At 32.9% G+C, this 16,280-nt stretch overlaps 1 protein-coding gene across 1 annotated transcript; it reads left to right on the forward strand.

The window, feature by feature from the left end:
* Positions 1-8,217: 8,217 nt before the first annotated feature.
* Positions 8,218-9,438, forward strand: LOC146996984 (glutamate receptor ionotropic, delta-1-like). The gene has a single exon (XM_085819726.1). The coding sequence runs from the start codon at positions 8,218-8,220 to the stop codon at positions 9,436-9,438; it is 1,221 nt and encodes a 406-aa protein (XP_085675852.1).
* The last annotated feature ends 6,842 nt before the right edge of the window (positions 9,439-16,280 follow it).

Consider the following 16,280-nt stretch of genomic DNA (forward strand, 5'->3'; position numbering starts at 1 on the left):
ATGTTTCTTCAAGATAATAAGACAATAGGAGTACCAGACTTACATAACTTGGACTGTATTAATTTGATCAAAATGTACCGGTATCAAAAAAAAGCTACGGCAAGATTTAAGAAGAAGATTTAGGGGAGGATATTTAGGTCTTTTAATTCAGCAGAATTTCAGTAAGGGCAGTCTGAAACAGATAAGTGTCGGTGAAGTTGTTCTGGTTGGATGTGATAATAAAAAACGAATATTCTGACCTTTGGGTATAGTCACAAAGGTCTTTTCTGGAAGGGAAACCATGCGAGAGTAGTAAAAGTAAAAACAGAAGCAGGAGAACTCATACGCCCTGTCCAGCGGTTATACCCTTTAGAGATTACTAATCCGAACATTTTACTTAGAGCTAAAGAACTTGAACGAAATTTCGTATCAACTGTTTCTCATAAAAGGAACATTTCTCATAAATCTAAAAATGTTAAGAGGAACAGTGACTTAAGAGAGAAGGAACTGATTTTGAGCTAAAAACTAGATGTGGCAGAAAAATTGTCAAACCTTCTCGTTATAAGTGAATTTTTTAAGTATATGTTCTGTATTTTTATTTAATTATATTGTAGGTATATTGAGTACTATGCAAGTCTATTGAGTAGAAAGTTTAAATTTTTATTCTTAGTTAATGTTTTGATATTCGTAGACCATTTTAAGAAAATCAAAAGGTGGCAGTATGTTGTGACCTCCATGATTTATATTTGTTAACGATATTCAACATCCGTTGTGTTCCTTTTTAGGCAGATTTGTTTTTGTAGTTTGGCAACAGTAAGGAAGATTCATTCGTTATCATTCGTTAGTTCGCCCCAAATTCATATTATTGAATCGAATTCTTTATTCTATTGCATAAAAGCAAAAACATTTCATGTACACCGATCCCGTGAATTCGTGAAATATTGCAAAGATGCCCGCACCTTTATGCAAGTAGCCAAATTTAAGATCTGTTTGTCAAATTTAAGATCTTCACGATGATATCCCGCTAGCCTTAATGAGAGCTGTTTTCTTTATGATACCGAACTTCATGAGAGTACCGGCACATGTTGTTTAGTCTCATCACATGGTACTTACGTGGTTTTACCTCATATTTTGAAAAAGAAAAGTATAAATGAATAAAATAAAAAAAGGGGAAAAAATCTGAAAGCTGTCAGATTTATATTACACCCTAAGGTTCGAAGAGGTATGGCGAGATGAAAGTGCCCTCCCAAGAGTGTTCCAGACATGCTCACATGACTGAAGATCTGATTTGCCAATCTATATGACGAATATTCTCAATTTCCATGTAATCGTCGACCAACCTAGCCCTAAGTGAATTAGTGTTGTCGTCCATTTATTGCTTATATATTGTACTGTACTCATTTATTGTTCACGTTGTGGATGCCTATTGTATCCATCTAGCTATAACTCTGCAAATGTGTAATTGAAATCGTTCTTCTCACCCGCAATGCACTGTTCTTCCATCACTGCACTATCGTCTCGCCCAGCATTTGTTTGAACCGCCCCCAGCACTCGTCTTGAGCACAATATGTACCAAAATGTGCTATGTGGACCAAGTTAATTCCGTCAGCTGGACTATCTGGCCGATATGCTAACTGCTTCAGTGGATCGACTGCCTCGCTGTCGGTGGAAAGAAAGAAAGAAAGTGGCAGCATACAGCTCCTGTGATAGCTGTGAAACTGTAGCAATTCTGTGTCACTTTGGCGAAAGTGCCATAGAACGATCTTTCTTTGTCGTTGTGGTTCTTTGTCAACCTTTTTCAGCCCTTCTCGATATGGACCCAGTGTCCTGAAACTCTTTTCACAAACTGCAAATGACAGTGGGCATTACATTGAGCTCTGTAGCTCCCTGCGTTTGTGATTGATCTGCTTCTAATCTACCGATAATTATCCATCTCATTCCGTCATCCATACGTTCGTTGATTAGACAAAAGAGCAACCTTCAATTTTTCAATCAAACTGTAAAGATTTTCGAAAGTGATCAGACACGATAATTATAGTTTTATTCAAAGCCTATTCCAAAGACCGCTGTTTCGCCTAATTTTAAATATTACGTTAGCATGTTTTCTGTTTTTCATTCGTCACATTTTGAAAAAAAAAATCATTTTGAATCCGCTATAAATGGAACAAGCATGCAGTGGAGTACTTGCAAAATCACGGTATTCTGACACGAATGAAGCGCATTTATGGGCATGATACCCGACTTTATTTGGAATGAGTAAACAATGGCATTACAACGTGAAAAATGATGGCATGTGATTTACGTTTTTTGTATGCTGTATACGTATTTCTTGACTAGTATTTGTAAGTCATATACGTACTTCTTGATTTTCTGTGTATTTCTTGATTAACTAGCTCAATAAAGAGTGATCACTTTCAAATTTCTGCTGGAATAATTTTCAAGATCTTCCATACTTCTAAGGAAGATGTGATTTCATAATCAGTTAAGGTACTATGAACCGGCGTTATAGTGTACAGCAGTGCTCCGCAACCGGTGTGCCGCGGCACACTGGTGTGCCATGAGTAGGATATAGGTGTGCCGCAATCAAATACATGTATTTGACATTTTGCAATTTTTTATCATGTATTTAATACACAATGACAATTTTTTTTCCTTAATAATGTTGTAGGGTTTATATTTATTTTAACTAACATTTATTTTAAGTTTAAACTATCTTTCCAGTCAAGCCTTACTTTCCCCTGGAACTGCCAATGCCAGAATATGTAAATTTGAGTAGAACGCGCAAGGATTCAAATTATCAGCGGAAGTAGTATGATTTAAATAGAAGGAAACGAGTTCGGTGAGAGAGTTTTTCTTACTTAGCGAGCGCGGAGGTAGAAATCGAGAATTGAAGAACCCCGCGTTGCGGCCTATGTGCTTGGCGGGAAGTAGTTGCAATTGTTCCAGTGAGCTTCAAGTCTGCTGAATTAGCTGCGGTATTTGTAAAACGCGGTGAGTTAGTTATTTTAGAGAGCCTCGTAGTTAGAATATTGTCTTTACTTTCTTTTCAGGTTCTTATTTTTATTTGACTGCCTAGTGGGCACAGTCTGTAAGCGTCAAGAGGACGCCATTGTAATTTATTACGTTGAATAAAAAGGGACTTAAACCCTTTATAAGACTCTGTGGTTTATACAAGCTTTCACAGTCACCTCTTGGTTGCGTGCTAGTTAGACGCGCGCAACGTTATAATGTCTATTTTAAATGTTTTTATATATTTCACTGTTGTGTGGTTGTGTGTGGGATTGTAAGTGTGTCAGTATTTGAATTTTTTCGGTACTTCCTTGATAACTCGGAACTCAAACATATATAACTTTTTTAAGCGCAGATATCACATTGATAATTATTATGATTGCATATAAATAAATATGTTATGGTTTTATAATTGTATATTTTTCAAATTAAAAACAAAAATTTATTGTAAATTTTGTGTATAAATCAATACATATATACATTAGCTTTTGGTGTGCCACGAAATTCCAGAAAGATTTTTTGTGCGTCGCAGGTGAGAAAAGGTTGCGGAGCACTGGTGTACAGGCAAAGTCAACAATAATCTCATGAAATGGACAAGTAAGAAAAAGTACATCGTTAGGTGAAATTTACTACAGAATGTCAAAAGAGTTTTTTATTTTATATTTATATTTGTAAACAATTGTAAAATTTAGTTTTATATTAAGGCAGTAAGTTATTCACTAGCATCCATCAGAAATATACACAGACAAATATATATAAATAAAATTTTATTACGCCCAAAGAAGCGTTTTTTAACGCTTTGTTGTTGCCTTTCTTCATTAAATATCATATTCTTCGCACTTAAACCACATAAAATTCAATTCAACAGAAGTACCAGAAAATATTTAAAAACAGCATATCTTTAGAGTTGCCGATAGACAAACTTGCGCGCTGGAGATAAAAATGTGTTCAGTACAAAGGGGAATTTGCCCAGAAAGACTATTAATTTCTGTTTTAGCATATTGCGTTGATTCACTATTCAAATTGTTGCCGCCAATTATTACAGCCCTGTATTATATTTAAAAAAATTAAATAATGAAGAATCTGCATAAATGTATGTATGTTTCTCGCTTTGTGTTAAAGAAACGGTACCTAGAGCCATCAAATGTTTTGAATAGCGTACGTCTCCACACGAATTTGGGCATCTAGAAATCCAAATTTGGAATTTTTTTTATTATCGTTTACATATTTTGTAACACTTTAACGAATTTTTGATTAACAAACTCAACGATTTCAAAGCGAGGAATTACAATACTGTACATGAAAAAAAAAAAAAAAAAAAAAAAAAAAAAAAAAAAAAAAAAAAAAAAACATTTTTTATCTCCAGTGCGCGAGACTGTGTATCGGAAATTCTAAAGATACGCTCATTTTAAAATTATTTTGCGATGTTGGCTGCTGAATTTAAGTGCGAAGAACATTATATTTAATGAATAAAGGTAACACACAAAACTTTAAAAAAGCCCCTTTGGGGGTAATGTAAAATCTGAAAGCTTTTAGATTTTTTTTTTTTTTTTTCCCCTGTGGAGTGTTGTCATTGCTCGCTTTGAAATCGAGTTAAGTATGTTAATCAAATATTCGTTAGAAGTTTTACAAAATATGGAATAGACAATAAAACAAATTCAAAATTCGGACTTCCAAGCGCCCATGTTCGGATGGAGGGCTAAGTTTTTCAAAATTTGATGGCTCTTGGTACCGTCACTTTTTCACAATGCGAGAAACAAACCGACATTCATACACTTTCTCCTTTATTGAATTTTCATTCAAAATAATACAGGGCGATAGTATTTGGTGGCAACAATTTGAAAAGTGATTCAGCGCTTTAGAGTACAGTAAATTAAAAGCAAGTTTAAGCGCAAAATCCCGTTTCGAGACTAATAGCCCTTCTGAGCTAAACTGGGTTAAACAAAAAAAAAAAAAAAAAAAAGGCATAAAATGGAAATTTTATTTCACTTCTAAATTTACAAGCTGAAATCATGCTGAAGCTCTTGCTTTTTTTAAGCTGAATTACTTTTCAATAGGAGCTTAGTAAATCATGATATATTTTGGCGATTGTTGATTACGCTATACTGACAGAATTGGAAAGCAAAGGAGAAATCTTCAATTCTCGTTTTTCTAACGAAATTGATGGCACTTAAAGCAATCAGTTATGTCACAATTTCAACGGTATTTCGTCACGCAATAATTGCGTCCCATAAAATTTTTATTTTAATAATATGATACTGGCCGAGTAATCGTTGCGAAAAACAAGTGTCATTATCAATGAAAGTCAGATTTTTAGGAATTTAAAACAACATCCACATGATACGTCAGGAGAAACTTTTGCGATAAAGTTTAAAAATAAAAAATAAAAGAAATCTTATCCAATTTTAGCTACATAATTAAACATAATATTACTCTATATATTCAAGTGCGTGATATCACGAAATTTTTTATAACGAAAAGATATTAAGACAATAGGATATTACATGAAATACATCTTAAAAATTCATGAATGGACGAAAAAAAAAGTAGATTACAAGAGAAATCACATTTTTTATTTGTCACTTAAAATAACCATTTAGATGAAATTAACTGAAATGTGGTTAACATTATAATTTTTAGGTTGCTGCAACATTTCTGGTTGCAATGCACACAGAATTTTGACTGTTAGCATAGTAAAAGTTTTCCATAGTTCCAAAATTGTAGAAACAGTGTGAAGGAAAAATGGATGACGTATTGGTATTAAGCACAAAGACTGGCCGCTACGAAGGCTGGTAGAGAACGATATAGTGAAATAAATATAACATCTAGCTCGAACATGTCCTTTCCAACCCCCATTCTAATAACAATAACCACCGTGTTACATCCACCACTTTTTAATTTAAAAGGCAATGTGTGTGATTACATTTGACATTTTGGAATTGAACCGAAATATCTGAAGATACTATCAGAAGCTTTAAGATTCCACTACAAACTGCTTTCCCTCCACATACAGAGTAAAACTGTTTGGATTAAAAAAAAAAAAAAAAAAAAAAGATTTCAGATTTTATATTAAGCCCAAAGGAGCGTTTTCTTCATTTATACATACACGTTTCGAGAGTATTTGAGCTAAAGCCTCTTTGGGCTAAAAATACTTAAAATACCATATCTTTAGAATTTCCGATAGACGGTATTGCGCGCGGAGATAAAATTATTTTATTCTGCACAGTGTGTTGCCACAGCAAGCTTTGAAGTCATTGAGCTTGTTAATCGAAAATTGGTTAACGTTTTACAAAATATAAAATAGACGATGAAACAAATTCAAAATACAAAATTCGGGTTTCTAAGTACCCATGTTCGGTTGGAGGACTACGTTATTCAGAATTTGATGGCTCTAGGTACAGCTGTTTTTTCAAAATTCATTTATGCAGATTCATCTTTATTTAATTTCTTTAAATATAATACATGGCGACACTATTTTGTGGCAACAGTTTGAAAAGTGAATCAAAGCAGAAGGTGAAACAACACAAAATGCCGTTTTGAGACTAGTATCCTTTTGGGTCTAACACCCCTTTGGGCTAATAATTACAAAACGAAAATATCGGTGATTATGTATTTTAAATATGAAATAAAAAAGTAAATAAAAAACCTGAAAGTTTTCAGACTTTATATTACGCCCAAAGGGGCTTTTCTTTAACGTTTTGTGTGGTACCTTTATTTAATAAGTATCACGTTCTTCTCACTTACGCCTTCAATTCAGCAGCAATATTCCAAATATAATTTAAAAAGAGCATAGCATATCTTTAGAATTTCCTTGCGTGCTGGAGATAAAAAAAAGTTTTCTTTTTCCGTACAGTGTTGCCATTGCTCACTTTGAAATCGTTGAGTTTCTTAATCAAAAACTCATAAATGCTTTACAAAATATGAAATAGATAATAAAACAAATTCCAAATTTGGACTTCCAGATCCCTATATTCGGGTGAAGACGCAGTTTATTCAAAATTTGATGGCTCTAGGTACCGTTGTTTTATCACAATGGGAGATACATACATACATTTGTGCACATTCTTCATTATTTAATTTCTTTAAATCTAATACAGGGTGATAATATTTGGTGGCAATAATTTGAAAGCTGATTCAGATTTTTAAAGTTTTCGAAGCAAAATGCTAAAACGAAATTAATAGTCCTTCTGTGTTAACGCTCTTTGAGTTAACATAATCTTCCTCCACTGATGCTTTTAAATATATGGCGAAATTATGCAGCAAGTGGCCGAATTTCCAGCCATCAGCAAAAAAAAAAAAAAAAAAAAAAAAAAAAAGTCTGTATTTTTTTAAACAATCCTACTAATGGTATGTAAAATTTCTGTAATAAATTGAAACATTTAATAAATGTTTAACTATAAAAAACTGCATTTCCGTCAATTAAATCTTTTTTTTTTTTTTTCATTCTCCTCTTTAAGCGGAATTTCTCTTAAGAGGCTTAACTTCGGTCCCATTTAGGCCGGTTAAGATGGAGTCTACAGTACTTGTATTCTATGTAAAAACCCACTTGATTAATGACGTAGTAAAATAATTCAAAAAATGCAAAACTTAAAGTTGTTTACTAACGCAAATGGAATTTCAAGAAAAATTATCTGCTTTTTGTTTTCATTTTCTCGAAATCATTCGGGTGTCCTGTAAATGAAACTGTAAAACACAGGGGTAAAATATTCTTAAAAACTACTCTATGAAAATTCCATGTTTTCCTCTAAATTACATTTACATACTGACTCAATAAAACGCAATACAGTTTGAAATGTTTTGATTTCTCTAAACTGACATCAATGAAAACTACTCAAGATTGCAGATAAAAACCTTCCTAAATATATGTTAAGTTGAATATTCGATTCTCATCTCTCACTACAAACTTTAAAACTTGTGACTCATTGTATTCTGTCATTACCTTCTCTATTCAAGTACCTGCTTTCGAACTATTTGTATTCTGTGCAAAGTTATTGACAACTAATAAACTAAATTTGCATCACCATTTCAAACGTATTTTATCACGCAATATTATTACGACATTTACTGAACTGAATTACTTTTCCTAGCACCAAAAGTGTAAAAGGAGTGCAAAAGATAAAGTAATCGATAAGAAAAAAAATCGAATCTTTATAAACACGAAGACTACTTGCATCAAGATTATTAGGGATCAGCTAATGCCGTAAAGTGGGTATAACATCTATTTCAGATATGCCCTTTCCAAAATTGCTAAGAGTTGCCACTGTGTTAACTCATCCATTTTTCTATCTAGATAATAATGCGAGTGAGTTTACTTCATATTCAGGATTTGAAGCAAAGTTCTTGAAAACACTGTCAGGAGCTTTAGGATTCGGCTACAAAATTATTCTGCCTCCTGACGGAGAATGGGGACGCTTGAAAGAAAATGGAAATTGGACAGGTCTCATAGGACTGCTTCAGAGACATGAGGCAGATGTGGCTTTGGGTTGGCTGGCTGTTACGGAACAAAGACTTCAAGCAGTAGATTTCAGCGAATATTATAATTCTCAGAGTATTCAGTTCATAACTCATTCGCAATCCAAAGACAAAGCTGACGTTTATGTATATACATTTCAAAATACCGTATGGATAGCCGCTTTCCTTTCACTTTTGTTAGTGGCTGTGGTATTAAGTTTTATTTCAAAGAAACAGCAAAAATTTTTAAAGATTTCCATGGAGCTGATCGGCAGCATCTTGAGGCAGCCTCTTGCTTTGGAAACAAACTCTTCAAGTGAGATCGTTATCATCATATTCTGGTTGCTTTTCGCGTTTATACTGTCGTCAAGTTATACCTGTGCTGTGTCATCTTTTCTAACCGTTGCTTTAAAGGACCTACCAGTGAGGAATTTTCTTGAACTGGCACAAGAGGTTGAAAAAGGAACCTATAAATGTTTTGCTACAAAAGGAGCAGTTTCTTTGGACCTGCTAAGGGAAGCCGAAACCAAGCATCATAAGCTTCTTGCCAAGTACATCGAAAAAAATCAATGGTTTGCAAATTACGCAACGTATACGAAAGTTTTAGAAAAGAATTCAGCTGTTATTCTTAATAGATTTGGCCTTTTTTGGGTATTCAACCCAGAGATGGACAGAACGTTGTACGTATCGGAAGATGTTCTTTCATATGTTTATATAGCTATAGCGATGAGGAAAGGATTTTGTTGCAAGCAACAACTAAACTCCGTGATCACCAGGATTCGAGAGTCAGGTCTACATGAAAAATTTGTGCGAGATGAACTTCTCAAAAAAACTACACAAAATGGCTACGCTTATAAAGCGGACGAAGAAGAGCTGCACAGTAAAAACTTAATAGTGCTGGTCATTATACTCATCAGTGGGTTTTCTCTTGCGTTCGTAGCTTTTTTTATTGAGATAATTTATTTTCGTTTATCAAACTTCGGACGTGTATTACATTAAAATGAGATTTTTTTTTGAAAAACACAGCTCGTAGCGAAATTACACGCAATAACATACTTTTATTAAATATTTCTGCAAATAATTAGGGGTTTATAATCATAATAATGTAAAAATATGGCTCTAATAGCACTTGCATGGAATATATAATTTGATTATAGACACTCACAGTAAGGATATTCGCCTATAAGGAGAATTTTCTTCTTAGAATTAGAAGTTAACGTAAAGATAAATATAAACTGTCCGTTTTGTTATCACATCAGTATGAACAGCCTGATTCCAAAGGCTGTAAGTATTTATTATTTTGGTAATTTACAGAAAAAGAATTTTTAATCTGTTTCCAAAGATAACTAAAGAAAGATAATTTTTTATCAGCAGTATCTAAGCAACTGTATTAAGACTGGCAACATTTCATTCCTTCACGCGTACTGTGTAGAAAGCTCTCCTGCAAATGACTCCTTAAATTTTGTATAGAACATCATAAGCAGGGCCGCCGCTAGGATGTTCAGCGCCCACTTGAGAATTACCAAAAAAAAAAAAAAAAAAAAAGCTTTCCAAGATCAACTTTTATCATTTTCATTTTCTATTATAATAGAGCAGAATTTAGACGAACAAATAAAACAAAACTTTATTTTAAATAATTAAATTGCATTTTAGTTGAAAATAATTAAGTTAAACAGTTAATCAATTAAACATTTATGCATAAAAAATTAATTTATTAAGTACTATTTGGTACTTTTCCGTTTTGCCGGTGCAAACGATGAAGTCGCCAATAATGGTACAACTGATGCCAAGCGGAATGTCTTCGCTGGTAACCTTTTACGTCGGATTTTCAAAACAAGTCGTAGCCATTTCTTACCAGATTGATTGTTTCTTCCAGTACTGGCATACAATTACATAGAATATTAACAAAGATAATTAAATTTTATGCCCTAAGACCATTCGAAGTAATTAAGTCAATTAGGATGCAATGACACCGCTCATCCGAAGGCGAAAATATAGAAAAGGTAAAATCAAGGGTTAAATTCATCCATTCTAATGAGAATGCACTAGCGAAGTAAAGCACTGCAATTTTACATAATTTCTGAGTAAATTATTCGTACGAATTGAAATAATTCTTGCATTTAAACTCGTATTCCAAATTAAGATTTAACTTGAAATTAATGCAGATAATTACTGATAGAATTATATTTTTGTAGCGTAGTTGACATGAGATGAGATCACTTGGAGTCACGTGATACGAACCGGCGAATCAGGGTGTTGAACCATGATAGCATAGTAAATTCTTAAATTAATGTCTTTTTACAAATTTATTGACTTTTTACAAAATTTTAAACCATATCAAAATGTTTATGCCTTCAAAATAAAAAACTCTTAGAACTAACATTTGTTAACAATTTTATGTGTATACTGTATGTAGTTGCCAACAAAGTCTGCTTGGCGAGATTTGCGCAGGCGAAACGGAAAAGTACATAATATTTTTTTTTTACACTTGAATTTTCATTTTTCCACATTTTAGATGGCCGAAAGTAGAAGCGATTTCTATTATGTCTAAACCGGCACATGCGTCATTTTCAACTGCTATTAATGTAAATTTCACATATTTTTCCTGTGAGGTAACATAATTAAATCTTAATTAATTTTAGTTTGGAAAATTATCTTTCATCGCTTGCAACATCTTGACTGCATAAAACCCGTGTTACAATCAGGATGCCTGGTCTACTAAACTCTAACCTTCGTCGAGAAATCCTTTAAAATTTCGAATTAAGTTTCTTGCAAAATAACATATACTTCATTGTAAAAGTCGTTTAAAGGAGCAAAGTTAGGGATACTCTCATTGAAATGGACAAGTAAGGAAAAATAAATTGCTAGACAAATTCACAGCAGAAATGTCGAAAGAATTATCATTTTAAAAATTATATTTATAAATAATTTTAAAAGCCCATACATTCAGATTTTTTTCCCAAGTTCTTATAACCAGATATATTTTTTAAATCGATTTCTGGTAAATTATGAAGAATTATCTTATTTTTTTAATTTTTTTATGGCAGCCACTAGAAATTTTATGCTTTGGCCATAACTAAAGCCAGTAGCTTTATTATGGAGGCACTTAATAAGCGGTCACCGTTACCTCCAATGAAGGGACAGATAATTTAACCTGTTAACTGGTGAATAAGCTTTCAGTAAAATCGTTTCACAATGGGGACTTTCTCCTTTGCAGTAATTTCAGCACATCGCAAGGAATAAATAAAAGAAAATCGTTTTAAAATATTTAATGATATTAAATATTAAAATTAAACATTTTTAATCCGGAAAAACAAATTAATTGAACGAATTTAAACAATTATTTCGTATGATATTCCCTAAAGCAATGCGGCATACACAAAGCAACACTGCAGTCGGGACACCAAAATCTCGATTCTTTCCTGAGACCTTTGGAATAGCATAATTTGCATCTCCTCGTTACATTTACTCTTGAGGAGTCGGATGGTATATAGTCTGCAAAATGTCTTTCAAAGAGTCGAGATGGTTTTGGTGTCAAAGATGATCGTCCTGTACCAGTAGATGGCAACTGCGATCCGTCTCTATATTTTTAACACCTTTTTCTACAGTTTCGATAAGGAAATGAAGCCTATCTAGGTAACCGCCATCTTTCTTGTATAAAAAAAAAAATGTGCATTCAAACACACCATGTCTAGTGCATGTAAAAATATCTTATGGTAATACTTTTTTACTTGGTTTCTAGCGATTTCATAAGTTTTCATTTGTCCGTCAGCAAGATTAACTCCTCCCATATTTTTGTTGTAGTCAGCGATAACTTCCGGTTTTGATATCGTTTTCCTTCGTTTTTCTATTTCTACAAATTTATTGTCGTGGATAGTACTCAATATAATTACATCCTTTTTGTCTTTCCACTTCATAATCATTATTTTGTCTCTGTACCTAGCAATATGTTCATCTTTTTTCAAAACACAATTTTTGATATCAGATGGTATTCCCTTTCTATTTGTTCGCATTTTTCCTACAACATCGGTTTTTCTTCTGCACATCTTCTCAGCTAGATCAGTACTAGTATACCAATTATCGAGGTATAGCGTATATCCCTTATCCAACAAATCGTGGCACAATTCAAGAACAATACGATTTGGTCCCTGTTCTTCTAGATAGTTCGAACCATACTGCGTGTCTTTACCTGTATATATAATGAAATCACTTATGTATCCGGATTTATTTTCACATATATTATACAATTTAACACCAAACTGACTTCTTTTCTATGGAATGTACTGTTTCCAAGACAGTCTTCCTTTCCATAGCAAAAGAGACTCATCTACAGATATTTCCTTATCTGATACGTATAAGACCTTGAATTTGTTTCTCAAATAGTTCAAAATGGAATCGATTTTGTAGGTTTTTTTTTTTTTTTTTTTTTTTTTTTTTTGTTGTTTGCACACTTTTAGATCGAAAGCATTGTTATCACTAAAATGTAAACATTTTACTAACAGTTGGAATCTTTTTTCTGACATAATTTTATAAAAAAATGGAGTCTCCAGACTTTCTCGCTTTGTGAAATAAAGCCGATAAGAAGGTTTTCCTATTATTCCTTGCAAAATTAGTAAAAAAATAAATACTCTCATCTCTCTGTCATCTGTGTCAACCCACGAGAGACATCTTGAATGCGGTTTCATTGAAGTATTTTTTTCAAAAAACTGTCCGGCGTATTTGTTTGATTGTTCCACAATAAGTTCTACAAAATTCTCATCGATAAATTTCTCGAAATAAAAAAGGCAATCCTTTTCTTCAGGTCCTTCAAATGTAAGTCTAGATTGAGATAAAAACGGGAAAGGCGATCGCAATATTCTTTCACATTTCCATTCAGCTGATGTCGGTTGAGTATTTTGGTCTATAACATCATCATCCTTTGATTCAATGTCCGGACCATCAGTAAAGAAGTCGTTATCGCTTTCTTCCGAACTGGTACTTTTTCTTAGAATTCGACGTCGTTTACCAAACGTCCCGGGCAATATTTCATCGTCACTTTCAGACAATTCAAAAATATTTTCTGCTTCACAATAATTTTTAGCCATATTTATAAAAAACTTACAATTACTTAAATCAACAAGTTATTACTAATATGTAAAATACGGAATTGCAGACTAAAATGAAGTTGTGCAAATTAGGAGTGTTATCACAATTTATGAGCGGACAAGTGTTTCCATTGATGGATTTTTCTTGAACAACGGTCCGTCAGGTGACAGATTGCAAAAAAAAAGGTAAGAAAAATTTCGTCATCCCCATTGAAATACTCTTCCCAGCATGACGAAACATTTCGTCATACCCATCGAAATACTCTTCCCAGCATGACGAAACATTTCGTCATACCCATTGAAATAGTCTTTCCAGCATGACGAAAAATTTCGTCATACCCAGTTAACAGATTAAAACCATTCCTTCCCCGGGTTCTTTGGTAAAACAATCGAAGTCACTAACCATTTTCCCGTTTGAGTGGCTTTATTAGAAAACTAAAATTACATCATGCAATTTTTATAATGTACAAAACGTTCATTTAAAGATGTCTACGCAATATCTAAAAACATATTAAATAAAAATTTTAAAAAGGAAGTAGTGATTCGCCTTGCTACTCATACTGAAATTGTATTTTTCCTTCGTCCAATTCTAATTACAGCCTTAAAATGAAAATCCTCATCTGCAAAATCACGGAGGTTTTACGCCAGTTTTAAGAATATTGTTTCGATTAGAATCTGTTTGTGTTCTAATAAAAAGGTTTATTTTTCTTCAATGGTTTCTTAAGTAAATTTAGTATTTATAGCTTTATCTTGAACCTGTTTGTTGACAAGATTTTTCCTGTTAAATATATTGTACCAAATTCTCACAAGTGAAATAAATTTAAAGTCTTTAATTTTAGCAAATTTTGTGCCTCGTGTTACACTGCATCATTAAAAATATTGTTGTTCACTATTGCAAGAAATGCGTCATAAATTTCTTGTAGCAGATATTCTAAAGGTGCTTCAAATTTGCTTTCGCACGGGGTATCTGAAGGCTGCTTCATCGTTAAATTGGGTATTAAAATTAGATTCAGAGAATTGCTCAACTCTTTGGTGAAGAAGAGGAGATGAATACTTGGTTGAAGATGCAAATGAAAAGTTGTTAAATTGAAAACAGCAGAATGAAATAAAATGAGTTAATTTGGGAAGACAATAAATCTCAATACAGGTAGATATAGGTGAAATTAGAGACGCTTTTAATAAATTGAGAAATTAGTATTAATTGTTTTAACATAAGTTTTAATTTCAGAGGTCAAAAGCTATAAAATCTTTTAGGGTATAGCAGAATGACCTTTCTGTTATAAATCCTTGCAGCTCCATCATTTTTGTTCATAATAACTTTACCACTACCAATAAATCATATTATGGTGATGAAACTTACGTACCATTTTTTGACTTTCCAACGTGTCAAGAATGTAAAGTATAGGTCTCTGAAGATGATCCCACGTCAACAATGATGAAAAGACAACATGCCATGAAAAAAGTAATGCATGCCGTTTTCTTCAGAAATACAGGACTGGTCAAAGCCATCAAGCTGGAAGAACTAATCACAGCTAACTGGTACACCACTAAGTGTCTTCCAGAAATTCTTCAAGAAGTGAAAGAGGACTCATGCTCTACCACCACAATGCATCTTCTTATTCCACAAGACAGTGACAGCTGAGTTTCTTGAACAAAAACACATCAAAGTGATAAAAAAGTCCACCCTATTCAACCTACGTAGCTATGTGTGACATTTGGTTATTTTTTAATCTAAAAAAGAACTCACCTGGACGTCGTTTTCATTCCGAAGACGAGATTCATGAGGCTATTAAATTGCATTTTTGTTATCGACTCCAAGATACGTATGGCGCATGAGGCATTTAATCTTTGGAAAATTCCCCTAGAGAAGTGGATTGATGCTGAAGGACACTATTTTGAACATTCTTAAAATTTCGTAAGTAAAACTTTAAAAATCTATGTACATCTCAAAACTTTCAGAGTGACATCGTAGTATTTGGATCGGTACATTTCAAAGAAGGTGTTTTTCAGTCTTATAGATTAAGATTAGAACAGAATTTATTATCGGTCGATTTAATTCAAATTAACTTCATTAAGAATGTTGCCACCAAGAACTTTAGTTAGGAAGACCTCAGAAATGTTATATCAACAGAAATAATAAAAAAAAAAAAAGACAACATTAATGTCGAACTGAAAAGTGATATTGTAGTTGAATTCTCAAGATTGTCCATAATCACATATAGCATTGTTGTATCACATTTTAAGAAAAATTGTACTTCTTTTCAAACATTAGAAAACTGACGTTCATGAAATATTTATTAAGTAAAAGAGCTCACATTTCATTTGTCGATAAATTTTGCTAATGAATTTTTCCGTCACTGAAGTTTCGAGGATTACATTCAAACGATCGAAACTTCAAAAATTAAAACCTGTTAAAAGTATTCAAGACTTCCAGCATTTCACTTTTATATTACAAAACGGAAAACACTTCCAGTAACATAAATTGTTAAAGATTAAGAAGTATTATGAACGCTTTTACCGTCCATTTTTTTTCCGTTACACTTTTAACAAAATAATTACATGGCAGGATGGTGCAACGTGCGAGGACGTTTCAAAAAAGGTAACATGGTACATAACTTCCAAAATTTTTAATTACCAAATCGATTCCTCCTCTTAAAATTACACGCAGTTGAGTTTTTATAATTGAAAGATTTGTGTTACACGCAATTTATATCATTACATATTTTTTACTTTAATTATTTTCCAAATGCGTTTGAG

Source organism: Stegodyphus dumicola, chromosome 6, assembly GCF_044657685.1.
Source record: "Stegodyphus dumicola isolate Sdum_Otavi_A_Nest chromosome 6, ASM4465768v1".
In the NCBI taxonomy this organism is placed as follows: Eukaryota; Metazoa; Arthropoda; class Arachnida; order Araneae; family Eresidae; genus Stegodyphus; species Stegodyphus dumicola.